Raw genomic sequence first — 27,555 nt, 5'->3', positions numbered from 1 at the left:
TGCTTTCCCATTTGCCCAAGGCTGCCTGGGCAGGTAACAAGAAGAAACGAAAAGCAAGAACTCTAAGGTTTCTGAACACATGCTCAGCGGGGCTCCCCACTGCAGCATCTTCAGCCATCCCTAACTGTCCTGCCCAGAAAGATAATTCTGGAAAGGCTGAAAGCTAGAGAGGATGGGCATGGGGCGGGGCTAGGAAGAAGGGCCATTCTCAGGAGAAGCAGGCTGACACCTGAACCCACCCCTCTGAACCACCAGCCCAGGCCCCTGGTGTCTTCATTTCAAGCAACAGTTGGCATCTCTTAGACCCTCACATACAGTTGAGGGCTTCGGCTTCATCTGGTTGGGAAGCCTGACAAAGGATTTACTTTGCGCACATGGACTTCAAGCCTCTCTGGCTGGTTCCATTGAAAGAGCCTGAAGACATTGCCCAGGGGGCACTGAAGTCCGGGGGAGGGGGATCACTTGGTTAAGACCCCAGAGAAGTTTGCTGCAGAGTGACAACCAGCTCTCCCAATTCCTGGCCCGCAGCTCTTTTTACAAACCCATCCTTGGCCAGAGAGGTGTGTTAGCCAAGTGGTACCTCAGCACTCTGCTTTCTCCCTGACACTTTGGACAAAGGTGAGTGAGAGGGGAGGCCTTGGGGATGGAGGCACTCAGGCAGCTAGAGCTGGCTGGTGCTGGCCACAGTCCCACACTGAACGGTGTCCCAGGGGCCTTTTGAGAACCTACTTGCCTAAAGGGGTAATGGCATCTGCAGGTACCACAGCGCTACAAAGGAATTTATTACAAGAACAGAATCAACCCAGGAGACAAGCTGCCACAGGGAGAAGTCAGTGGGGACAGCTTGTCTAGGGACAGGGAGGACCCAGCCCCCATCCAGCCCTGTGACCCCCATGTCACACCACCTGCCCTTCCCTCCTTCTATGGAACTTGCTTTACTACAATGTCAACTGGAGAAGGATTCGCTCTGGTGGCTTCCAGGGGAGAGGAAAAACTCTCCAACAGGGCTCTGCAGGGCTTCTTTATTCATGAGCCTCCTTTCTCCCCTGGCTCTGACCATGACGGCCTCTGGCCCCTATCCCTGGAGGATGGAGTGGGAGTGACTGTGTATGTGTTGTCAAGGCCATCCTGCAGCCGTTTGGGACGAAGGTGGGGAGAAAGTGTCTCTCCCCACCACTGCCCTCCTCTGTGGTTCCTGGGAGAAAAATGCCTGGTCCCCTGGATTTGGGAGCCGGCTCCCTTTCTGGCAAACTCACGCTGGTTGATGAAGTGACCCTGTGCTTTTTTCAAAGGTCATGCTGTTCTCCTTGGTGCTGGTGAACGAGGGAAGTGGCAGGTGGGAGGGGGTGCGTGTGACTCCACTGGCAAAGCCAGGGAAGCTGGAGACGGGGAGATTCAATGAGGGATTGTGTAGCAGCCCGGGGCTCTGTTCCAGGGGCCTGGGAGCCCAAACTCTGCAGCCACAGTGAACCGGAGCCAAAGCCATGTCTGCCCTCCAGGCAGAGTGAATGCTCCCCAAAGGGACAAATAAGTTGAAGGCCACACCTGGCAGGACAGCCTCTGGCCTGATCCCCCTCAGCCCCTCCCAGCTGACAGACAGGGAGAGTTAAGAATGTCACCGTCTGTTCCCAGCCCACTCCACTGGGCCTCAGCCAGGGTAAGACTGAGGACGGGCTAATATGGGATGGCATCTGTTGTGCTGCCTCAGCGAAAGGGAGGCACCTGGTGGAAAAGACCCTCTTCCCAGGTGACCAGGCCCTCTCTGAAGGGCTCTCCTTCCTGCAGTCTTGTGCTCAGCTTTTCTAGACTAGCTTTGGAGATACTGTAATGGCCGCTGGGCCTGCAGCAACCAGAGGGGTGCAATACATATGGGACACGCCCCTGGCAGGAGGCGTCTCCCGCCTTGACAAAGCCTGGGCCACTTGGCCAGCACCTGGAAGGGTGACACAGACGCACTCACCTTCTTCATTCAGAGAGGTGCTATGGTCATATCCTGGCTCTGGCATTTACCAGCTGGAAAGCTGAAGAATTTAGCTTTGTCTCCTTGCGCCTCAGTTTTCTAACCTGCAAGCTAAGGATAACGCCTACTTTGTGGACTAGCTAAGAGAATCACATGAGATATCTGTAAAGTCCTTAGCTCTCTGCCTGGCACATGGTAGCTGCTATTACTGTTATTATTCTGGTGAATTCCAAGAAGAACAAAGACTAAAAGGAGGCAGATATGCCAGAGGTTGGGGTGGGGCAAATCAGGTGTCAGATTGGAGGGGGTGGTCCAGAGACCTGGGCTCTTTTCCTGATTTATCACCTATTTTCTGTGTGACCCTGGGCAAGCAATGGCTTGACGTTTCCATGAACACAACTTGGGAAGACATCCCCTCCCAGACCCTCCTCCAGGACACTGAGACAGAGGAAGCAGTGGTGGGGAGGGCGCCCTCAGCCCTCTGCCCCAAAGATGGTACTGTGGAAAGACTGATGTTTAGATTACCTGCTTTAGAAATCCAGATTCTCAGCACAGATGCCAAAGCCATCTATTTATAGGTTCACTTTGCTGAAACCCCTGTACTCCCTGGCCCCAGGATCAAAGTGGCAGGTAAGTGAGAAGAAGCTGCAATAGCAAAAAGAGCCTTCGCCTCTTTCTTGATAACCCAGTTTCCTCTGCACCCCTCTCCTCTCCAGGGACATGGCCTTATGCTCCTTATTAGATTGTCTGCCTGGGACTGTTAATGAGAAACTCTCCTTGAGCCAGCAGTACAGATGGTCTCCATGGGAACAGTTCCTTCCACAACTCCCCTCTCCTCCTGCTTTACATTTGTGGCATGTACACACACATGAACACGCACACACATGCACCCATGTACACATACACACACTTGGGGTTATAAGGAGGGCAGCAGAGTCTTTGCCTGCCCATCTGGCTTCTGGGTCCAAAGTACAGTTACTACTGGCCTTCTCTCCATCTGGAAGTGCCCACTCCTCGGGGGCAGCTGTTACTGGTGAAGTGGGGTGGGAGGAGGGCTGAGATGCCTGGCAACTCATCTCTAAACTATGCCAACTCCAGGACCAAAGGCCTGGTTTTGAAGAGCTCAGTGGGGTCTTCTTAAAGGTTGTATTACTCTGCCATCCCCTCCCCACATGTGTCAGCTGGACAGAGTCCATGTCAATGCTGGCATTAGATGGATTCCCTCTGCTCCTTGAAGCAGGCGGCAGGGTCGGAGGTGGTATGCCCACATCATAGCACTGGGATGCTAAGACATCCTGGCAGAGTGTGGCCACCAACCAATGGGCCATCTAGGACTGTGGCAGCAGACATAGCTGGTGGAGATGTGGCTGTTAGTTCAGCATTTTAAGCCCCTTACCTTTTGATTCTGATGGTCAAATAATGTCCCCACCATGGGAAACTTCCCCACGGCAAAGTTGAAAACCAACAGAAGAACTCAGTGTCCAAGTCTCCAACAGTGGCATTATAATGGAGCTCCAGTTTAGGGTCTCACTTAGCCAGCCTTCGGTAAAGGTGACTCCCTTCCCAGGCCATCCATTCTCCCGATCACTCCAGCCAAGAAGGCCTGAGGTGTTCAGCTCCGAATCTGTCAGATACTAGCTAAGAACAGTCCACCAAACTTGACCCCTGGAAACTCTGTGCTCATGGGATGGTCAAGACAACAGAGGGCTGTGGGAGGTGAGTGGCGGGAAGAACTCCTGAGTGGCATTCAGAATTCCAGACTCTGCCATGCCCTGGTCCTGCTCAGATGCCCCATCAGCTGGCCTATGTATCAGCTCAACATAGCCCTGAGGGAGAGCACTGAGACTTACAGCCTTAGATTTCCAAACATGAGCCCGAGTCAATTCTTTGGAGAAAAATCCAGCTCTGAATCCCAGAATCCACTGCTGGCCCTTTCCCCAGCCTTCTTCAAATAGTCTCAACTCTCCCCGATTTCCCTACTCTCCAACTTCTCTGCCCAAGATTTGGGGGAAAAAGAGAAAAGAAGATGGAACAGGACTCACGATCCATAGGAATCTCGATGGCTCCGCCAAGGCTGAGAAGCCAGAGGAGGAAGGCTGCGTGGACCCAGGGCGGCGGCTGCTGCCTGGCCATCCTCAGCATTAGGCCCGGCTCCCTGTTCCCCAGCCTTCGGGGTCTGGCCACCTCCAGCCGCTCTAACTTGGCTTCCTGAGCAGAGCTCAGCTGTGGAAAGAAGCACAACAAGTAAGTTTTTCTCGAACTTGTGTTTTGTTCCAGCAATCTTACAGGGCCTGGGAGGACTCAAGCATCCCCTTGTCAGATATTCTAGAACAGGGTTTCTCAATGGAGGAACTACTGGCATTTGGGACTGAAGTATTCTTTATATGAGGGACTGTCCTGGCATGTTTGGCAGCATGCCTGTCCTCTACCCACTAGATGCTGGTAGAGCCACCCCTCCTGCAGTTGGGACAATAAAAAATGTCTCCAGACTTTGCCAGCTTACTCTTCTTCATTGTCTTTTGTCTCCTGGAGGGCAAAATCACCCTCCGTTGAGAAACACTGTCCTAGAAGGAAGAGTAGTTCTGCATAGAACACTCATTATTACAGATTGAAGTATGTGTTGGCACTCGAACCCCTACACCTGTGCATGTAATGTAATGTAATCACTTTCCAAAATGCAATCTAATGTCATGTTAATGAGGTCGTATCAGTGTCCGGTGTGTTCTAAACCCAATCACATCTGAGTTATTAAAAAAACAGATTAGACACAGAGACAAGTACTGGGGAAGACAGATGCCATGTGACGATAGCCAAGAACCAAGGAAGGCCTGGGGCTACCCACCAGGAAGAAATCAACAAGGCAATATCCTGATTTGGAGTGTTAACCTCCAGAACTGTGAGAAAATAGATTTCTGTTTCTGAAAGCACCCACTGTGGTATTTGTGTTACGGCAGCACTAGCAAACTAAGACAGCCATGGAAACAAACACTGCCCACTGGCTCAGCGTCCAGATGCCGTGCACCGAGCTCGTAAGAAACACACCAATTGCACAGCCTCTCTGAGCCATCTGTGCTGACTGCCTGGGCTGAGTGTGTCTGGGTTAGGGGCCTAGAGATAAGATCACACCGATGTCCTCTGATACCAGGGGGCGGGGAACAGGGAGAAGGTGGCAGCTCTGTGGATGGTGGGTTACATAGGTGGTAACCTGGTTACCCACAAGACATTTCTTTTCCCTTTCCGATGAATGATTTCTGAAAGTACTTTGTGGAGCTAACGTGTGGTCCCTGATGGCCCTGGAGCGATAACGGCAGTGCTGAGACGGCGGTCCAGGTTCGGTCAACATTTATGACAACTCAATGTCTACATCGTCAAGCACAAGAGGCTACTGCAGGGCTTACAAGGGTAAGGGTTAAAAATGGATGTCTGAGGAGCCTGCAACGGTCCCTTAAGAAACAAACCCTTCTTCCCTCCTTCTGAAAGAAAATAGCAAGAACGACCTATAACTGAGACTCAAATACAGAACTTTAAGGTTGTTCTGCCATGGGACCAAGTCAAAGAGGAAGTAAGAGATGGTTTCCCCAGATCCCTCCAGCTTTTCTGAACTAATAGCTACCTATTACATGGTTCCACTCCAGCAGCAACTTGAAGCCTACTCTCAGCTTTACCCCCACCATCTCCCCACTAATCCCATGGACCCCGAGGCAGGGAGGGGAGGGACTGACTGAGGTCTCCAGAGCTTCCTTTTGGGAGGGCAAGGGTTCATTCTGAAGATCTGGAGCAAAAGAAGGTCATTGGTCACTGCAGTAAGATGAGGTACCTCTCCTGTGCCAGGACGTGGGGCAAGCTGAAGGATTCTGACTCAGATTTCAGCACTTTATTTCCTGGAAGCTGGGCCCAACACCAGAACCCAACCTCATATATATTTCTAGACTGCATCCACTTAGCTCCATCCCCATTGCCACCACGTGGTTTTGACCACCATCGGTTCATGCCACTGTTAGTTACTACAGCTGCCTCCTAAGTGGTCTCCCCACTTCAATGCTTGCTGCCTCTGATTCTCCAATCACAACCAGAGTAATTAATGCTAAAGTGCAAATCTGATTATGCCACTTCCCTAATCAAACTCTCAATAGCTCACTGCTGCCTGCGAGTTAAAGCCAAAGTCCGTGACATGGCTCAGAGGCCTGCCGAACGTGGCTCCTCTGCAACCTCACCTCTCACCACCCTCCTTCTGTGTTCTCGGCTCCAGCCAATGCCATCCTCTCTGTGCATCATGCCTTGTGCTGACTGACCTCTGTACAGACCAACCTCAGTCTAGAACTCTTTGAGTCTACCCTCTCTTGCCCACTACTGGATTTTCCAAGTATGAATTAGAGGTCCCTCCTACGTGCTCTTGTACACCCTTTAAAAAAATAACTCGTTGCCGTCCAGTGAACTCCGACTCATAGCAACCCTGTGGGTCAGAGTAGAACTGCCCCATGGGGTTTCCAAGGAGTGGCTGGTGGATTCGAACTGCTGACCTTTTATTTAGCAGCTGAGCTCTTAACCACTGTGGCACCAGGGCTCCCTCTATTATATACTTTTCACTTGGTATTTGTTCCAAAAGCTAGTTGTCTGTATCTTCTATAAAAAAAAATGAAGGCTCTATGAGGGAAGGTGCCCTGTCTCGTTCATTGTTCTACTCCTAGAATCTAACACAGTGCCTAAAGCACACCCATTGTTGTCGAGTCGATTCCAACTCATAGCGACCCTATAGGACAGAGTAGAGCTGCCCCATAGGGTTTCCAAGGAATGGCTGGTGGATTTGAACTGCCAATCTTTTGGTTAGCAGTCGTAACTCTTAACCACTGTGCCACCAGACCTCCTGCCTAAAGCATAAAAAAAAAACTCAAAACCATCCTATCGATGGATGGATGAAAGAATGAATGAATGCGCAAACAAATGAAATAAGAAGCCACATCGGTCACCAGTGTTTTTTTAAACCTTGTGTTTCCCCAAGAAACCACCAGGCGGTGCAGGAGAGCAGAGGTGTAGTGCTAGGCAGTGTACTATGAAGGGCACTGATTACACACACACACACATACACACTGACTAGCGGAGAAAAACTGCCTCCCTACACAGGGACCGAATGCTGGCCAGGGAACTAACCAACTGGAGGAGGGTCGAGAGAGTAGAAAGTCTCCCAAGAAGGGGCCCTCTGGCTAGAAGGTATCACAGGTCTTTGGTTCTTCCTCTTAACTCTCTAAGACTGTCCTTACACTGTCCCAGAAAGAGCCTGTCAACTCCTCCCATTGGTTTAGTGTGTATCTCCAAAGACTGGACTCAGATTATCCTACTGAAGCCTTAGTGCTGAGGGAACTAGCACCATGGAAAGGCTCAGCATTCCTTTAGTGAGGGCAGTTGGGATGGCTCCAGTCTTGGCTCCATGGCTGCCATGTTTTGTTCAGTAGCTGCCAAGTGGTAGGAAATGATGGGAAAGAGAAGGAGATCTTATTCCGGGAATCTCGATGGGACTAGGAAGCCAGAAGCTATTCATTAAGCAGAAACACATTGACAGAAAAAAAAGCCCAATTATTCGGGGATGTTTTTAACTCATAATTCAGTAGAAAAAGAACATAGGGATAATCACATTTAGTTGTTTGGCAATTCCCTCCCCCTCTACTCTCTGGAACTCAATTTTTCCAATAGAACCTTAAAGCAGGACGAGAATTAAAGATAATTTCATTTTATCCAACTTCCTCATTTTTCAGACGAAGAAACAAGAGCCCAGAGCGGGGAAGCAACTTGCTCAGCATCACCCAACTGGTTAGTGACAAAACTAGGAAAAGAACCTGGGTTTCTTAACTCCCACTCCAAAGCTTTTCTACCCAATTTTCCTGTCTCTCTATATACAGGGAAGTTTCAGAGTGAAGTTACTATTTTAAAAGAAATGTATGGTTTGGCAGTTCCTCAAAAAGTCAAACATAGTTTATGGAACAGTGAGTCTAAGGCAATGGTGATGAACCAATATGCAGAGAGATGGCTAGAACGATGACACAATGTGAAGAATGTAACCAACGTCACTGAGCTATACATGTAGAAATTGTTGAATAGATATATGATCTGCTGTGTATATTTTCACCACAAATAAAACAAATATTAAAAAATAGTCTAATAGAGAATTACCACATGACCTAGCAATTCCATATACCCCGAAGCACTGAAAATAGGTAATCAAACAGGTAAGCGGCCATGCGTGTGCGTACCCATTATTCGCAACACCCAAAAGGTAGAAACAGCCCAAATGTCCATTAACAGGTTAATGAATAAACACATTTTGGTATATACCTACAATGGAATACTATTCTGCCTAAAAAAGGAAGAAAAAAGAAGAAGAAAAATGAAGTACTGACATAGGCTACAACATGGATGAATCTTGAAAACATTACGTTAAGCCAAAGAAGCCAGACACAGAAAGTCACATATTGTATGACTCCATTTATATGACATATCCGTTAACAGGTAAATCCATAGAGACAGGAAACAGACTGGTGGTCATCAGAGGCAGGAGGGAGAGGGGGATGGGGAGCAACCACTTAATGGATACGGGGTTTCCTTTTGGGATGATGAGATGCTTTGGCACTAGACAGAGGGGGCGGCCACACAACATGTGAATGGACTCAATGCCACTGAACTGTTCACTTTAAAATGGTCAGTTTTACATTATATGAACCTCATCTCAATTAAAGAAAAAAAAAAAAAAACACCACGAAACGTATAATACTGGTTTCCATAATGTGGTAATAAAGATGTAAGAGCAGAGGCTGAGGAGGGCACGTTATTTGATCTGGACATACACGTGTGCTCAGATGCCTGGGCTGCATCCACTCATCCTGGAAGAAATGGACGTGGTTTGTAACCAGTCCCAAACATTAAGTCATCCAAGTCAGGGAAGGGGAGAATCCACTGGCTGTCTGGGCTTCCAGCATTGAGGATCAAGGAACCCAGTGCAGAATGAGGGTGGAGATGGCTCTCTGAGGTATGCCCCCATTACTGAAGTTTAGTTTCCCCATCTTCGTAGCCAAGAAGGGCGGGGTAAGGGTCAAGGGTTTCTAACCTAAAGCAATTAGGCTCACATTTCCAATTAAATCTTAGTTCTTGCAGTATTTTGCTGTAAGGCCCAGTCACATAATCTTTCAGGTTCCTCACCTGGCCCTTCCAGCAACTCAGTAGGTTATTGTTGGGGCAGAGAAGTACAGCATTCAGAAGAGGAGGTGGTTGACCTGGTGAGGTCCGCCACAGGATTGCTGGGTCTAGAGTGGGTAGGAACCTTTAAGGGGAATGCCATCTAACTAGGATGCATCCGGGGGAAGGGAAGGGAAATCCCGTGTCTACAAGGAAGCGTGGAAAAGACAGGGCCGGCTGGAGAAGACAGAGCCACGTTGACAGTCTTCGAGTGCTGGAAGAGGGATCAGAATTTTTCTGTTTAGCCACACATGGTCAAAACTAGGACCAAATGGGGGAAGTTCCAAACAGGCAGATGCTGCCCTGAGATGCTGAAAGAATTATCTAATAAATACAGCCACCCCACAGTGCCGTTTATAAAAACTAAATGCTCCACCCACACATGCTACAAATACGCTGTTTTTGAGAGATCCTTTTATAGTTAATCAAACATGTAAGAGGTAGATTATAAGGCTATAAATACATTGGAGGGGGTGCCTATTGCAGGAGGAGAGAGGGAGGAAAAGGACAAAAATAAATAAAAACAAAAGAGAAATCTCGTGTCGATTGGTGGTGTACTGCGAACTTGGGAATATCATTAAGTCAATTCTTGTATATCTGATTTCTCCCCTTTCCTGAGACATACACACACACCCCACTACCACCACCAAAAGACAAACCGAGAGAGAAAAGAGCCACCTGAAGATAAATGCTCTGCCGTGTGAAGTAATGAGCTCACCGTTTCATAAAGAATCCAAATGGCATTCCGTCAGGTGTGTTGCCGACATAGTTTCCACACAGCATGGAAGCTGGGTGCTTATCAGAATCACCAGGGGCATCACTTACACACAAAGACTCTAGGCAGGGGCCAAGTCAGGTCTGCAGATCTTTTTTTTTTTTTTAATTTTTATTGTGCTTTAAGTGAAAATTTACAAATCAAGTCAGTCTCTCATACAAAACTTTATATACACCTTGCTATATACTCCTAGTTGCTCTCCCCCTAATGAGACAGCACACTCCATCTTTCCATTCTCTCTTTTCGTGTCCATTCGGCCAGCTTCTGACGCCCTCCTGCATATCTTTTTTTAATTTAGTTTTTTGAATTGCATGTCCTTGTTAGCCGCTGTCAAGTCAGCCCCCATTAGTGATGACCCCATGCACAACAGAATGAAATGCTACTTGGGCCTGTGCCAGCCTCATGATTAGTTGTGAATTGCACAGTTGTGATCCATAGGGTTTTCCTTGGCTGATTTTCGGAAGGAGGTCACCAGGCCTTTCTTCCTCATCTGTCTTTAGTCTGGAAGCTCTGCTGAAGCCTGTTCAGCATCATAGCAATATGCAAATCTCCAGTGACAGACAGGTGGTGGTTGCCCATGAAGTCCTCTGGCCAGGAATCAAACCCGGGTCTTCTGCTTGGAAGGTGAGAATTCTACTGCTGAGCTACCAATGTCCTCTTAAATGCCCTTCCAAAAACCAAAAGCCAAACCCACTACCGTCAAGTTGATTCCGGGTCATAGCGACCCCACAGGGTTTCCAAGGCTGTAAATCTCCACGGAAGCAGACTGCCACTTCTTTCTCCTGCAGAGCTGCTGGTGGCTTTGAATCACCAACCTTTGAGTTAGCAGTCTATGGCTTTAACCACTGCATCACCAGGGCTCCTTTAAATGCCCTTCCCCTGTTGCTGTGGAGTGGATTCCGACTCATAGCCACACTATAGGACAGAGTAGAACTGTCCCATAGGGTTTCCAAGGAGCAGCTGGTGGATTCAACTGCCCACCTTTTGTTTTGCAGGTGTAGCACTTACCCACTGCACCACCAGGGCGCCTTAGAACCCCTATTATCTTACATAGGGATGCTTGGCCTTGGGGAAGATCCACTGGACCTGACAGCCTCTCAGAGGTTCAGGAGCCCTGGCTGCGCAGCCTGCCCGTCTGTGTCTGAAGGTGCTCCACCACTTACGGCAGGGGGCGGAGGGTGAGGGGAGCTAGGGCAAGTACTGAACTTTTGCAGCTTTGTATTTCTAATCTGCAAAATGGGAATAATAACAGTACCTATCCAGAGGGCTGCTGTGAGGACTTAGCACGGTTTCTACATAAAACAATTAGCACAGCACATGGCACAGAGTGCCAGTTGCCATTGCGTCCACTCTGACTCACGGCAACCCCACGTGTGCAGGGTATAACTGTGCTCCAAAGGGCTTTCAGTGGCTGATTTTTTACAAGTAGACTACCAAGCCTTGCTTCTGAGGTGCCTCTGGGTGGACTCGGACCTCCAACCTTTCAGCTAGCAGCTGAGTGCATTAGCTGTTTGTGCCACCTGGGGACTCTTTGCATGGGAGTAAAAAGCTCAATAAGCCCCTGAGCAGGCTTTGAGCTCATTGGGGTTGTGATGGTTAAGGTTGTGTGTCAACTTGGCTGGGCTGTGATTCTGTGTTTTGGCAGTTGTGTAATGTTATGATCACTTTCCTGTTGAGATTTGATATGTGATCACTCCATGATGGGATCTGCTGTGAGTAGCCAATCGGTTGAAAGGGAGTTTCCTTGGGCTGTGGCCTGTACTGAATATACGTGGACATCCTGGCAAGCCTGTGGGGTTTTGCTCGTTCTGGATCCTGCACCTGGCTCCTGTTCATCTTAACTCCAGTTCTTGGGACTTGAGCTAGCAGTTTACCTGTGGTCTTGCCTGCTGATCTTTGGGATTCATCGATCTTCACAGCCTGTGAGCAAGAGCCCTGCTCTCCGACCTGCTGATCTTGGGTTTGCCAGCCCCTGTGGCTACGTGCATCAGGAGAAGCCTCTATTCTGACCCATAGACTTGGGACGTTCCAGCCTCTACAACCGTGTGTGCCATTTCCTTGATATAAATCTCTCTATATACATATTTATACGCTGTACTGGTTTTGCTTCTCTAAAGAACCCACCTAAGCCAAGGATGATGGCAGCGTTCTGGCTGCCTAGTGACATGACTGAGAACAGCGGCGAGTGGCTGTAATAACCACCCATCCATAACCACAGCCTGCTTCCCATTTTTCCTCCTCTCTGGGTCCTGGTTTGCTGTCTTTCCCAGATCGGGGGGCTCCTGGTGTGGATTCCACAAGCTGTCCCTGGCAGACACGCGAGAGGCCCATGGCTTCCACAAGCTGTCACCATCAGGAGCTCCCCACATTCACACAGCCCGTTTTAGGCAGCCTGTCTCGGTGGTCACAACACATCTGAAGTGATGGGAGAAAAGGCTGGCAGTGCTGAGACACGGCCCATCTGGCAGCAATTCGTCCCCTGGAGCAGAAACCACCTCAGACTTGGGGCAGCAGTGAGCGGACCTTTCATTCACTTATCAGAGCTGGCAGCAGGCACTGTGCTGGAGAAAACGTGAATGGCCAAGAGATAAGATTTCTCTGCTCTCATGGAGCTTGTGTTCCGGTGGAGGAATGATGGAAAATAAACAGAGAACAAAAAACTAGGTAATAAGTGCAATGAAGAAACCAAAATAGGGTAATGTGATAAAGGGAACTGAGGTGCCAAGGAAGGGCTCTGTGAGAAGGCGACACTGGACCAGGACCTGAATGGCAAGAAAGAGCCAACCTTGTAAAGATGGGTTAGAACGGCATTCCAGGCAGGGAGAACTGCTGGTGCAAAGGCCCTGAGGCAGGACGCCGACTGGCACATGCAAGGAACAGAAGGAAGCTGTGTGGCTGGGGCAGAGAGGGTAAACAGGAAGAATGGAACAAACAGGCCCAGAGGTAACAAGTAGGGAGGTAAGGGCATGCTCACTGGGGGCCGTGCAGGCCAAGTAAGGAGTTCAAACTACATTCTAAGTGCCACCAGAAGCTACGAAGGGCTGTAAGCAGTGGAGTGCCATGATGAGATTTAGTTTTGAAGGCCACTCTGGCTACTCTGGGGAGAGGGGGAAGTGATGGGCCCGGGCTGAAGCAGGGAGGCCAGTTAGGAGGCTCTGCAGCCAGCTGGGTGAGGCCAACACCTTAGCTCCCAAACCCCAGATGTTCCACCACTGCTTCAATGGAATCATCCAATGTGACCAGCCTCACGGCCACCTCTGGGGTTTAACATGCAGTGTTCAGGGTGGTGAGGACAGAATTGAGAGTCTCCTTAAGGAAACCCTGGTGGCGTAATGGTTAAGTGCTACGGATGCTAACCAAAGGGTCGGTGGTTTGAATCCGCCAGGTGCTCCTTGGAAACTCTATGGGGCAGTTCTACTCTGTCCTATAGGGTCGCTATGAGTCGGAATTGGCTCAACGGCACCGGTTTTTTTTTTTTTAAGAATCATGTAGTGCTGGGGTTTTCACAGTGGGTCCTAAGGAGCCTAATGGGGTTCTCTGGAAGTGCCTCAATGGTCTTCTCTGAGGCAAGACTAAGAGGAGAGTAGGTGGGAGTCAGGACCTCCCACCCACTCCCACCAGAGCAGCTTTACAGCGCTGCGTTTATATGGAAGTATTGCATGAAGTTTGATGTGAAAGAAGGATTTCGTTAGTGAAACAAAGAACTGGAAGCCCTTGTGCAACAGTCTAACTTTTCCATTGCACAACACCTGTGCCCAAAGGCGACAACGCTTGGATGTGATAGCAAGGCACAGGTGTGAGGAAGAATACGCTGGGCTGAGGCTGTAGTAGTGGACTGGGAAAACCTTCTCGGGCTTCCCACAGCCAGCATTTTGCATCTGCGCTGAGGACGAAGGTGCAGGGGAAAGGCCAGGCTAGGAGTTGGAAGCACTCTGCAGCCTGACAGCCCCTCAGTGCTAGCTCTCCAGGCTCCGTAATCCCAGATCCCCTGATCAACTACCTCGCCCACTCCCCACCTCAGCTGTTTCCCTTCTCCACCTCTCTCCTGAAAGGGCTTCAGACCCCTGCCTTGCTCCGGCACTCGCCTAACTTCCCAGTCTCATCTGTTTCCACCTTCCCTCAACACCCGTTACATGAAATTATTTTTGCTCCATGAATAATCCTTGCTTTCTCGCCCATCGCCACCGAGAGACTGAACATACAAACGAACACTGGCCAGACCATATGTGACCACAGAACCCACAGCCTCTACAGGGACCAGCTAAGAAGCTAAACCACAAACTCTGTAGGAATCAGCCCAGGACAGTCAGGACTCAGTCAATGACTGCCAGCCTCCCTATTTTTTGCCCCTGCTTTCAACTCAGGACCAACCCGAAAAAGCCAACTAGGCTCCCAAACCTGTCACATAGGATGCCCTGCTTCTAGTTAGCCCGCCTCCTCTAGTTAGCCAGCTTCCCATGCTAACAACCTCCAATCAGAGAATACCTGAAGTAGTCCCCCTTTTTTTTTCTTTCTTCATTATAAAGCTTTCCCACTCCCCTGCCTGCCTTTTGAGTCTCTCCCAAACACAAGTGATGGAAGTCAGCTCCCTTGTTACAACAAGCTCTGAAAAAATAGCCTGTTTGTTCTCATTTGGGTGGTCTTTGTTTATTTCCACAGTCATTACATAAATCACTCTCTTTTTGAGACTGCCTTTACTCTCTCCTTCTCTCATCCAACTCTTTATACCACCTTTCAGGCTCAGGTCAGGTGACACCTCCTCTGGGAAGCCTTCCTTGGTTTTCCTGCACCACCCCTTCCCACCAAGGCTGTGAGTTCACAAAGCATTCTGGGATATACTCACTGTAATGAGCACTAGATCTCAGTGTAGGTTGTCTGTTCAACTGTCTCTCCAACCACACACTGAGTTCCTTGAGGCTAGAGACAGTGTCTTATTCCACTGCCACAATGTTCGCACACAAAGAACCCAGGGGACAGTTACTGGATGCTTATCCAGGCCCATGCTCCTCTCATCCACAAGATCTGTACTTTTTTTTTTTTTTGAAGAATTCACTCCTACCCCTTTCTCAGACTCATCCTACCCCAATTTCAGGGCTAGGCTCTGATCAGTTGAATCAAATTAGCATTCCCTATCCTTTTACCAAAGGAGCCCTCGTTGGCTGCTAACTGAAAGGTCGGCAGTCTGAACCCGCCAGCTGCTCCACGGGAGAACGATGAGACTGCTTTGGTAAAGATTACAGCCTTGGAAACCCTATGGGGCACTTCTACTCTGTCCTATAGGGTCACTATGAGTCGGAATCAACTTGATGGCAATGGGTTTTCCTTTTACCAAGGAGCTCTGGTGGTGCAATGGTTAAGTGCTGGGCTGCTAACCGAAAGATTGGTGGTCCAAACCCATCCCGTGGCTCTGTGGCAGAAAGGTTTGGTGATCTGCTCCAGTAAAGAATACAGACTAGAAACCGGATGGGGAAGTTCTGCTCTGTCACATGGGGTCACCATGAGTCAGAATCGACCTGACGGTACCCAACATCTTTTTACCACCGTGATTGGCTTAGGAATGGGGGTCTAATCCACCAAGAGGTAATGCATTTCATGGAGACTTTTGCTGAGACCTCTGGGAAAGACAAGTTTCCCCTCTGTTCTGAGGAGACCCTGGTGAGGAGCCCCCCTCAGGAGAGAGGCCGGAGCTGCCAGGAGGGAGAGGGAAGGAGGGCTTCCCTGTGGACTCTGAGTATAATCCAACACTGAAGAAGGCAGAGAGAGAAGACCCTTCTGTCATTGTTTGAGTCACTGGTCAAGCATTTCCTGAAGCAAGCAGTACTTGTGGATTTTTTAGTTACATACATTAAAAATTCCTTTGAATTTTTAAGCCAGTTGGAGTTGAGTTTTCTATAACTTGCAGCTGAGCGTCCTAGCAGAATCAGAAATGCCTCCAGAATGTTGGCTGGATGCATAATTTTCCTATCACCTTGCCTTCACTTTCAGTATAAAAAAGTAGCCCTCCTTCTGCCTGCCTCTGCCTGGCCCAAGCCCTGCCCCTTCACAGGGACCTGCTCTTGACCATCAACTATTTGCTCTTTCCTGAATTTCCAAGCTCTTCTCAACTGGGTACCTGCCTCAGCAGATAAACATCTTCAGGTTTCTCTCATCTGAAAACAAAACCAAAAATCATTCTCTATCCCACAGCCTCCCTGCATAGACCTGATTTTTTTCACCAACCCCCCCCCAAAAAAAAAGTTTTTTTTTTTTAAATTTTTACTAATGAAAGTTTTTTTTTTAAAGAGTGGCCGGCAGCTTCTACCTTTACTCGTTCAGCTCCCATTTACTCCTCATCTACCCACACTCTGGAATGCTCCTCTCCGGATCCCCCACTGGCCTCCTCAGGGGCAAATCCAGTGTTCTCACTTTAGGTCTTGCCTGACCTTTTGAGGGCGTTAGACATTGTTAACCATTCCATCCTTCCTAGCATTCTTTCCTCCTTGGATCCTGAAACACCACTTGGAGGCCTCCTCCTCTGAGGTCTCTTTGTCTCTCGGTGGCCCTTCTAACCTCCCTGGGGGCACTGGTCACACTGTCAGGTCCTCTTCTTCTGCCTGATGTTCTCAGTGTCTCCATCAGAGTACTGTCCCTCCATCTCTACTTCCTGTCTTTGTTGCTGGTACACACCCAAGCCAGATACTTGGGAATCACCCTTAAATCTCATCTCTTCTCCTTCCTCATCTCCAGGTAACAAGGTCAGTGATTGTCTACCTCCCAGGGCCTTTCATTCCCCTCCTTTCTCCTTGCTCTCACCCATCTTATCTCTGACCTGCATCATGTCTTTATGTATCTCATGCCCAAAACCAAACTCACTGCTGTCAAGTCGATTCTGACTCATAGTGACCCTATAGAACAGAGCAGAACTGCCCAACAGGGTTTCTAAATCTTTACAGAAGCAGGCTGTCCCATCTTTCTCCTGTGGAGCAGCTGGTGAGTCCAAACTGCTGACCTTGTGGTTAGCAGCCAAGCACTTTAACCACTGCACCACCAGGGCTCCTTTGTGTCTCATAGATGAGTGCAATAACCTCCTAATTGGTCTCCTTCCAATCCATTCACCATGTTGCTATCAATGATTTTTCTACTACACCCAATCTGATCGTGCCAGTCCTGTGCTGAAAACCCTCCCATGTCACCCCATTAACCTATAAGATCAAATCCAGGCTTCCCCATGTAGCACATTAGCCTCTTGGAGACAAGGCTCCTGCAGGCCTCTCCAACCCCACTCAAACCCTCCATGCTTCCCAACTGAACACCATGCCATTTCCAAGCAGCCGGACTATATGCTACCTTCATACTGTACTCACACTTTCCTCTGGGCTTGGAAGGCCCTTCCCTCCATGTCATGTGACCAGTTTCTACTCAGTCTTCAAGACCCCGCTCAGATATCTTCTACTCCATGAATTCCCCACGCTCCCTGTGTGCTTCAGCCCACAGAGCTGGAAGAGTCAGCCCCCTCTACCTTAAACCTGCCTCTCTGTCGGCCCTTATCACATCTTGACAAAACTGTATGTTTAAACTAGGAGTTGGACAACTTTTTCTGTAAAAGGTCACATAGTAAATATTCTAGGCTCTGTTATAATCACTGAACTTTGCCATTGTTACGTGAAATCAGCCACAGACAATAAGTGAAAGAATGGGCGTAGCTATGTTCCAATAAAACTTCATCCACAGAGACGGACAGTGGGCCGGCATCGGCCTGAGGACTACAGCTTGCTGATCTCTGGTTTAACTGTCTTTCTCTCCCTTTGCAAAGCCCTTGAGGCTTACACCATGCCCTGTTTACTTTTGTGCCCCCAAAACCCAGCCTAGACCCTGGCAGGAACATTGATGGAATTGAAGATCCAAGTAAAGTCCTGCTGCTTCCTTTTTCCCCCCAAGTTACTTGTTTTCTAAGCCTAGTTTATTGATTCATTTACTTTTTGATCTGTGATATGGAGACAGCTGTTCTGTTCTGCCTGCTTCAGGTGGTCGTGAGTACTGAATGAGACATTCAAGGCATTTTTACTATTCCGGCTGCATTCCTTCCTGATGAATTCAAGCGGCTCTACTAAAAGCAAGACCCATGTGCTTCCTCTGAATATAGGGTAAACCTAAATCCAGAGAGGGCCTGTGACCTGTCCAACATCATTCTGCCCACCAGGGCAGCTGGTCTGAGGCTGGGCTGCAGGCCACTCTCTCTCTATAGCATCCTGTCTGCTCTGGGGGTGAAGGCTAGGGTATGGTGCCTTAGACCTCACCTCTTCTCCACCTCACTCCACTCTGCCTCTCCCAGATCTACAGGTGTCCTATGGGAGGGTGACAGAGGGAGACAGAAGGGTGGCTCCATGGTCTCCAAGGCTTTCCTGAGATTCGGGTGCTGCGTCTGGTAGGAGAGTAAACAGGCTTTGATGGCTGACTGACCATGGACAGCAAGAAGAAGGATGGCATCAAGGTTTCTAGGTTGTTAAATTGGATCAGGGTGACGCTAGTGACTGGCATCAAGAATACAGAAGGCAGAATAAATCTTGTTGTGGCTGGGCTGAGCTTGGAACTGAGTTGAGCTTGAAATACCAAAGAGCTGTGAATAAAACAGTGGTACAGGCTGAGCTCCTAAATCAATACCCAGATTAAAACAGCTCAGTGCTACCATGGCCACATGCCAGCAATCAGTTCTCAGAATAAACTAATCAGGTGACTAAAATATTACTACCAGAGCCAACTAAGGAGTACATTTACACATCACTGCCACAGGGTATTGTGGGGGAACAGGGAGATAATAAAAGCCCAAGAGAACCAACATAAAACTCTGCCATTCTGCGCTGGATTGAAAAAAAAAAAAAGCATCAGGGCTTTTTACCATAGCTGCCAGGAAGCAACGCATTCAGGAGTCAGAGGCAGGAGCTAGAATAAAAGAGGAAATAGAAGCGCATTGAAATAAGGAATAGGGAAGGGCCACGTGTGCAGGTACACAGGAAATCTGCAGTTATCCCACACCGGGTGGAGGGTTACCTGTGGGCAGGCAGGCCCTCTTAGATGCAACCGAGGAATTAAATGTAAGATACAAGGCATCAGGACTGGAGGAAGCCTCGTTAACAACCTGTGTTATGCAGATCGTTAATACCCTGTGTTATGCAGATGACACAACCTTGTTTGCTGAAAGCCAAGAAGACTTGAAGCACTTATTGATGAAGCGCAAAGACTACAGCTTTCAGTATGGATTACGCCTCAACATAAAGAAAACCAAAATCCTCACAACTAGACCAATAAGCAACATCATGATAAATGGAGAAAAGATTGAAGTTGTCAAAGATTTCATTTTACTTGGATCCACAATCAGCACTCATGGAAGCAGCAGTCAAGAAATCAAATAACATATCACACTGGGTGAATCTGCTGCAAAAAAAAAAAAAAAAAGACCTCTTTTAAAAAGAAAGATGTCAGTTTGAGGACCAAGGTGCACCTGACCCAAGCCATGGTATTTTCAATTGCCTCCGATGCATGCACAAGCTGGACAATGAATATGGAAGACCAAAGAAAATTGATGCCTTTGAATTACGGTGTTGGAGCAGAATATTGAATACACCACAGACTGCCAGAAGAATGAACAAGTCTGTCCTGGAAGAAGTACAGCCAAAATGCTCCTCAGAAGAGAGGATGACGAGACTCGTCTCACATACTTTAGATGTGTTATTAAGAGAGACCAATCCCTGGAGAGGGACATTATATTTGGTAAAGTAGAGGGTTGGCAAAAAAGAGGAAGACCCTCAACGAGATGGATTGACAGAGTGGCTACAACAATGGGCTCAAACATAGCAAAGACGGTGAGGATGGTGCAGGACTGGACCGTGTTTTGTTCTGTTGTACACAGGGTTGCTATGAGTCGGAACCGAATCGACAGCACCTAACAAATGACAATAACAATTCATTCCTAATACAAACCAATAAAGTTTGTAAATGACATGTACACGAAGATAAATTAGAGCGGCTCCAGTCAGCACTATAATAACCGCACTCTCACTCACATTCTGTTTCCCCCCCCCGCCGCCCCCCGGAGAACAGAGAAAGAGCCACTGTGTGTCTTGCCCGTGAACATCCTCTATCACATTTGTCTTGGCAGAAAAAATATTCAGGCTGGCCTAAGGGAAGAAATCCACATTGTAAAGCAACACTCAGGCTCCTCCATTGTGTGGCTCCCGCGCCCTCTGCGGCCTCTTCTTCCACAGTCTCTGCACACACACACTCTGTCACTCTGCACACAATCTCTGCACACACACTCCATACATACTCTGCACACACAATCTGCAATACACTGCACATATGTTCTGCACATATACACGGCACACACTTTTGGCTCACACACCCTGCACACACACTACACACACACTGCACACACAGACACTGCACACACACACTCTGCACACACACAACTGCACACACATTATACACACAGTACACACACATCTGCACACACACTATACACACTGCACACACACACTGCACACACACACTTTGCACACACTACACACACTGCACACACACTCTACACACACTGCACACACACTCTGCACACATTACACACACACTGCACACACTACACACACTGCACACACTCCACAACACTGCACACACTGCACAGTCTCTGCACACATGCTCTGCACACACACTACACACACACTGCACACGCATACTTTGTACACACTACACACACTTGCACACACATGCTCTGCACGCAGACTGCACACACTACATACACTCTGCACACACCCACCACACACATCGCACACATGCTGTGCACACACACTGCAAACACACACTGTGTGCACATATTGCACACACACTCATCTACAGTCTGGCCCTCAGGCCAGGCACCACTCCCCGAACAGGCCCGTGCTTTCTGTGCGCCCTCCATCTTTGCTCCCACTTGTGCTGAGGCCAGAAATGCCATTCCCTTCCTTTCCTTTTGGGAAAATCCCCTTCTTCAAAAGCCAAGGCCCTGAGCACCCCTCTCCTCCAGGGCCCTCTCCCAGCTTCCCCAGGGAAAGTAGGCTACAATTCCCCTTGTGCACGTCCCTCAGGGGGTCACCATGTTCCCTTCCAGGGACCACTTCCTCTGCCTTGTGGGGCCCGTCTGTCTCCCACATCAGCCCTAAACTTCCTGAGCTCATAGAAAGTGAGCACAGAATAACTGACATCCGTGAGATTAGTGAACCTTACTTTGTATTCCTGGGAGATCTTCTCCCAGCAATGAATCAGTACAATACATTATAGATCGTTAATTGATACATGTCCTTGTTATCAGATAATATATGATAGATCAGTTGTTCACTGTATAAACCTGAGTAACAAAAATAACAGCAATATCCTACTATCTATCCAGCCTCCTCGGGAGCAGACCCTGGCCTGCTCAGCACACACTCATCTCCTGTTTCCTAAAATCTCCCTAACTGCCTCTCAGAGCTTTCTAATGTCTGAGCTCAGGCAGGGTTGTCTTCAATGCCACCGTCTTCTCCGTCCCACAGACAGACTTTCAAAATGTGCTCTCAGCTGCTATCACACCATTCCCAGTCTCTCCCTGACTCCTACCCTGAGGGCTCCCGCTTAGCTGTACTGGGTGCTGCGGCCCACCTTCACCAGTGGGACTGACCCCCACCACCTCCCCTCTTCCGTCTCTCTAGTACCAGGGAGGAACGCTGCCACAGATGGTGACCCCAGCACGCTCCACTCCCTCCAGCTCACAGGCATCCGAAGGCCGAGGGGTGGGTTTCCCAGGAAACACCAAGTGCCACCTATTGATGATGGTCAGCTTGTCCCAAAGAGACAGTGAGGAGAGAGGCAGAGGGATCTTTGGTGGAAGACAAGGTTAGGAAGGAAAGCAACAGGGAGGAATCCCCTGACTTCTCCTCCTCAGAGAGCCCCTGACAAAGAATTACATTTCATCATATCCCCTTCTTTACCTCAAACAAAGCGTCTTCCACAAATGTCCGCCTTCCCACACAATTCTCCCACTTCCCCTACTGGAGGGGCTTAAGAGCCCAAAGCCTCTGGGGCTCAAGAACTTGACAGTCTGGGAAAGTACTCACCAGCCTGCTTCTAGCTAGATCTCTGCACCTCCCCACACCCAGGAGGAGACACAGCTTCCCCGCCCGCCTGCCCGCCTGCCTGCCTGCCTGTGTGGGGTCCAACCAGTTGTCTTCTAGGATTTTCAAATAGCCAAAGAAACACGGGAGGCAGCTCTCCCCTTCCCCCTCCTCATTTCTGCGGGTTGGAGGGGGGTGGTCTCCATCTGCGAGGTGGCTGCCTTTCATGCTTGGCTCCCTTTCATTGTGGGGTAGGGGGAAGCGATCTGGGAGGAGTGAAGGGGGCTGTGTGTTTAACCACTCATAGCGATCTGCTTGGCAGCAGGGCACTCAGCAGGCAGTGCTCGTCCTCTCCTGGCCCCAGCCAAGTTCACAGAGGTCATGGGGACTGGCGGCGGGGGGGGGGGGGGGGGATGGCATCAGGTGTGTGATTGTGGGGACACCTGGGTTTAGGATTAGGGATTTGGCTGACAAACAGCTGTTCAAAATAGCCAGGACTAATCTATAGTTGAAACCTGAACCATTTCAGCATTTATTGCCTTGGGGGAGAGTGAGGGAGAGGATGGGAAGGAAGAGTCAAGGAAGAGCCAGGTCTGTTTTCCCCTTAAGGTTACCTCCATGAGTATAGTGTTCATTCTCAGCTCTCTAGAGACACACAAAGCACTTTATGGGGCATTGTGTTAGTCTCGGAATCGACTCGAAGGCAATGGGTTTGGTTTTTTTGTTTGTGTTAGTCTTGGAAACCCTGGTGACATAGTGGTTAAGAGCTATGGCTGCTAACCAAAAAAAGTCAGCAGTTCAAATCCACCAGGCGCTCCTTGGGAACCCTATGGGGCAGTTCTACTCTGTCCTATAGGGTAGCTATGAATCAGAATCAACTTGATGGCAACGGGTTTGGTTTTTTTTTTTTTTTTTTTTTTGGTGTTAGTCTTAAGCCACCAGAGGGTCTGGAGCCTCCCACCTCCAGAAGGCTGTACCCATCAATAGGGTGCAGCCACTTCCAGGGTAGGAGGTGCACCCGTCTCACGACCGTGTCATGGCTGGTTGGGACATTAAGCCTGTAGCTTGGACACAGAGACCTAGGCACTCCTTTCATAACCAAATCACACGGCTCTCCAGAAATTTAGCATCTGCCAGTGGTGGACCTTTTTTTTTTTTTTTTTTTAGTGGTGGACCTTTAGGCTGTCCCTTCCCTCTCTGCCACAACAATGGTGCAGCGCACATCCCTGTACCTAAGTCCCCATATACGGAGGAAGTGGGGTTGCTGCCTCACACTGTCTCTCTGACTCAAGGCCAATTGAAGCCGTGGCACATCCTTGCCTGGCAGAGCAAGGAAGCCCAAAGCGCACAGGTGACCTGGGCCCACAGCCCTGCTGATGGCCCTACCGCACTGGCCACTGGGCAATCCCTGGGTACAGGAGGAAGGAAGTCACAGATGCTACAATCCAGCCAGGTTTCTAAGGTTCTTTGGGGGCTGTGCATTTTCTCATTACTGCTTACTCATCATCCCCTGAGGGGAAGGCCTCAGAAACACAGGTGGAATGGAAAGAACTCTTAAAGGTAGTCTGCGTAGCTGCTGGTTAGCTGATCAAACACGTTGTTAAGGGCTGATTTAAATGAGGTTTGTGGATTTCTGTTAATTTCTTTTATTCAGGCTCCACTCACTGGCCTTGCTAGTGGTTAACTGAGGTTAGTCTACTTTATATAGAGGTTAGCAGGTAAAACAGGTGGTAAAGGAAACGAAGTTAATATGTTAAAGGGCCTGCTTGGGTGTGTACACGTGGCCTGCCTCATCTGAATCACTGCAGAAACCAAAGTGACACCAGGAAAGGTCTGAGAGGGAGAGGGGAATGAGGAAGCTCCTCACCTCTCCACAGTGCAGGAACTCAGCTTCTCACTTGCCTTGGCTGTCTTCTACCCTCAGGGAGAAGGTTTTCACAGCAATTAGACACACATCTGTATTCACAGCTGGGGAGAGAGATGTGTGAAGCTCCCCACCCCCCTCCCCAAGCCGTGGAGAAGGCACCCCCAGGCACCGACAGCAGCTGCCTCTCCAGGGCCTGCCATTAAAGGGAAGTGGCTCAGAGGAAAGTTGGGGGAGGGACTGTAGGATAATCGTGGGTGAGAGGTCTCCAAGAGTGGGGGCCCAAGATTTGGGAAGAGTAAGAGTGAGGGCCCCCCCGCAGGAAAGATGATGGTAGAGGCCTGAAAGGGAGCCTTGGGATTAGGATTAGAAGCCCTAGAGCTCCTCAGAAAGTTAGACATAGAATGACTTTCATGGATTGAATTGTGTCCCCTCAAAATATTTGCCAACTTGCTTAGGCCATGATTCCCAGTACTATGTGGTTGTCCTCCATTTTGTGATTGTAATTTTACGTTAAAAAGAATTAGGGTGGGATTGTAAAACTTTATCCAGGTCACCTCCCTGATCCAATGCAAAGGGAGTTTCCCTGGGGTGTGCTGAGAGCAGAGTGGGTCCTTTGAACCCGGGGTTCCTGTGTAGAAAAGCTCCTAATCTGGGGGAAGATTGATGAGAAGGCTGACAGAAAGAGAAAGCCTTCTCCTGGAGCTGACACCCTGAATTTAGACTTTCAGCCTGCTTTACTATGGAGAAAGAAACTTACCTTTGTTAAAGCCATCCACTTGTGTTATTTCTGTAATAGCAGCTCTAGATGATGACGACAATGACCACACCAAAAAAAAAAAAAAAGCCTCAAACAAAAACCAAACCTGTTGCCGCCAAGTCAATTCCAAGTCATAGTGACCCTATAGGACAGAGTAGAACTGCCCCATAGGGTTTCCAAGGACCTTTTGGTTAGCAGCTGAACTCTTGCAATTCTACTCTTAGGTATATACCGAAGAAATTTAAAAACGCATGTCCACATAAAAACTTGTCCATAAAGAGCCACTCATTCACAATAGCCAAAAAGCCGGAACAACCTAAATGCTCATCAGCTGATGAATGGATAAACAAAATGTGGCATATCAAAACCCAAACCAAACCCAGTGCTGATGAGTTGGTTCCGACTCACAGCAAGCCTATAAGACAGAACAGAACTGCCCCATAGGGTTTCCATTCAAACTGCTTTGGTTAGCAGCCAAGCTCTTAACCACTGTACCACCAGGGCTCCTCGCATATCCATATGGTGGAATATGATGTGACAATAAAAAGGAATGAAGTTCTGATACATGCTACAGCGGGGGTGAACCTTGAAAACACACTAAGTGAAATAAGCTGCAAACAAAAGACCACATATTTTATGATTCTATGGACATGAAATGTCAGGAAGGGGCAAATCTGTAGAAGCAGAAAGATTAGTGGTTGTCTAGGCTAGAGGGGGAAACCCTGGTGGGATGGTGGTTAAGTGCTAAGGCTGCTAACCAAAGGGTCAGCAGTTCGAATTCGCCAGGCGCTCCTTGGAAACTCTAAGGGGCGATTCTACTCTGTCCTATAGGGTCACTATGAGTTGGAATCGACTCAGTGGCAATGGGTTTGGAGGCTAGAGGGAGGGGGGAAGGGAAGTGACTGCTAATGGGTACATTTTGCGGGGGAAAGTAAGGAAATGTTCTAAAATTGATTTTAGTGATGAATGCCCAACTCTGGATATACAAACAAAAAATCGTTGAGTTGTATGCTTCAAACATGTGAATTGTATGGTATATGAATTATATCTCAGTAAAGCTGTTATTAAAACATTGATGTAAAAAAAGAATGATTTAAGGATTTGGAAGGCTTTGTTTGACAGAAAACTGTGATACTTCAAAAAGGAACAAATTATTAAATTTATATATATAGTTTCAAATGTTTAAAGGAATTTAATTAACTAAATTTATAAGGGGGATCAAACAAGTGACTTAAAATTTACTACATTTACAAACAGAATTGTGAAATTTGTCCGTTGAAATTAAAAGTTTAAGGAAGGAAAAAAAAAAAAGAAAATCTTAAGGAATAATTAGGTTTGGGGATTTTTCACTGTAGTAAATTGAATATTATTTTTAAAAGGCCTGGGGCTAAGTTCTTGTATGTCACCTTGAGTAAGTCACAAACTTTCTAGTCCCTGTCTCCAAATTTGCCCTTTTTTAGTAAATTGCATTGTATGAAGGTAAGGTGCCTCTGGAATCGCCTGAAACCGCTTTTCTGCTCTTCGTAAAGGACAGCTGTGCATCCTCCCCACCGCGCCCCCCGCCATCCATCATTATGTCCTCCAGCTTCCTCACCCCAAGCATTGCTCAGTGGCTTCCCAGGCTCCCTGAGTGGCGTGTCCATTTGGAGTCCAGGCCACTGTCCATCTGAGGACCTTCCATCTGGACCCGTCTGCTCACAACTTCACTCATGATATACTGCTTACTCTGCCCTCTATTGGAAACCCTGGTGGTGTACTGGTTAAGAGCTACAGCTGCTAACCAAAAGGTCGGCAGTTCAAATCCACTAGGCGCTCCTTGGAAACTCTATGGGGCAGTTCTACTCTGTCCTGTAGGGTTGCTATGAGTCAGAATTGACTCAATGGCAGTGGTTTTTTTTTCCCCTACTCTCTATTTCGGGATTCTAAACCTGGCTTCAACAGACCAAGGTTGAAAAGTCATTTGAAAAGCACAGGTTGAGCTCAGGCAAGGGAATAAAGGGGAGCAAGATTACAGAAGAAACCTGGGGGAAAGCGAGATGACCTTTAGCACCTTAACCAGACCACAAGCTTCTGGAGGGCAAGGGCAGTGTCTTGTGTTTTTTCCCGTGTCCTTCACAGAGGCAAGTTCCAGCTCTATGCAGAGCAGGGCTGGGCTTAATAAAAGGTGGCGAACAATGAATTAGCTAGGAAACCCTTCACACCAGGGGAAAACCACCAGACATGGGCTCAAAGATTTAGCTTCAAGAGCTTCACGCAATGTATAATCACTCTGGTACAGGAAAGGATATGGACTCAGGCCATGTGCACCTGAGTTTTACTCCTACCTCAGCCTTTTACCTGCTACGTGGTCTTCAGCAATTTGTTTACTCTCTTTCCTAGTCACAGTTTTCTTATCTTAAAGAGTGAGATAACTGCACCTCCTTATTATAAGGTTGCTGTGAAGATGATTAAATGGATCAAATGAGCTACTGTATCTCTTCCGCATCTCACCCCAGGCCTGGCCCATACTTGGCATTCAAAAACCCTTGGCTCTTTTCTCCTTTCCTCCAAGTTACAGCTGGTGTACTGCTTTGCTACATGGTTTTGGACAAGCTGGGCTTTTGAATCCATAAAGTAGACGATGCCCATGCAGATAACCATACATTGGCTCCAAACGTAAACAGTAACTCCTTTTCTATACAAGCTGAATTGGACCAGAGAGAAGAGGCTCCTGCAAGATCCCAGGCCAGCCAAAGCACCTGTGGACTCCCCTCTCCCTTCCCTTTCCATGGTCTACTTAACCAATGCACTCAGCACTCCTTGAGACACCTACCCTTTACTCATGCCAGCTTCTTCCACCAGTGCCCCATGGCCTATGATGTTAATTGCTTCTGGCTG

At 48.4% G+C, this 27,555-nt stretch overlaps 1 protein-coding gene across 10 annotated transcripts in view; it reads right to left on the bottom strand.

Moving 5' to 3' along the window:
• Positions 1 to 27,555, bottom strand: part of NFASC (neurofascin) — a 255,690-nt gene that overhangs the window by 78,451 nt on the left and 149,684 nt on the right. For all 10 annotated transcript variants that reach the window (XM_049857968.1, XM_049857958.1, XM_049857963.1 and 7 more), the window contains one exon: positions 4,003 to 4,183. In XM_049857968.1, coding sequence (XP_049713925.1) covers positions 4,003 to 4,183 — 181 coding nt within the window. The remainder of the gene's footprint in view (positions 1 to 4,002; positions 4,184 to 27,555) is intronic.

Source organism: Elephas maximus, chromosome 18 (assembly GCF_024166365.1).
Source record: "Elephas maximus indicus isolate mEleMax1 chromosome 18, mEleMax1 primary haplotype, whole genome shotgun sequence".
NCBI lineage: Eukaryota > Metazoa > Chordata > Mammalia > Proboscidea > Elephantidae > Elephas > Elephas maximus.
The sequence above is the reverse complement of the archived record's forward strand: the minus strand, read 5'-3'. Positions and strand labels throughout refer to the sequence as shown.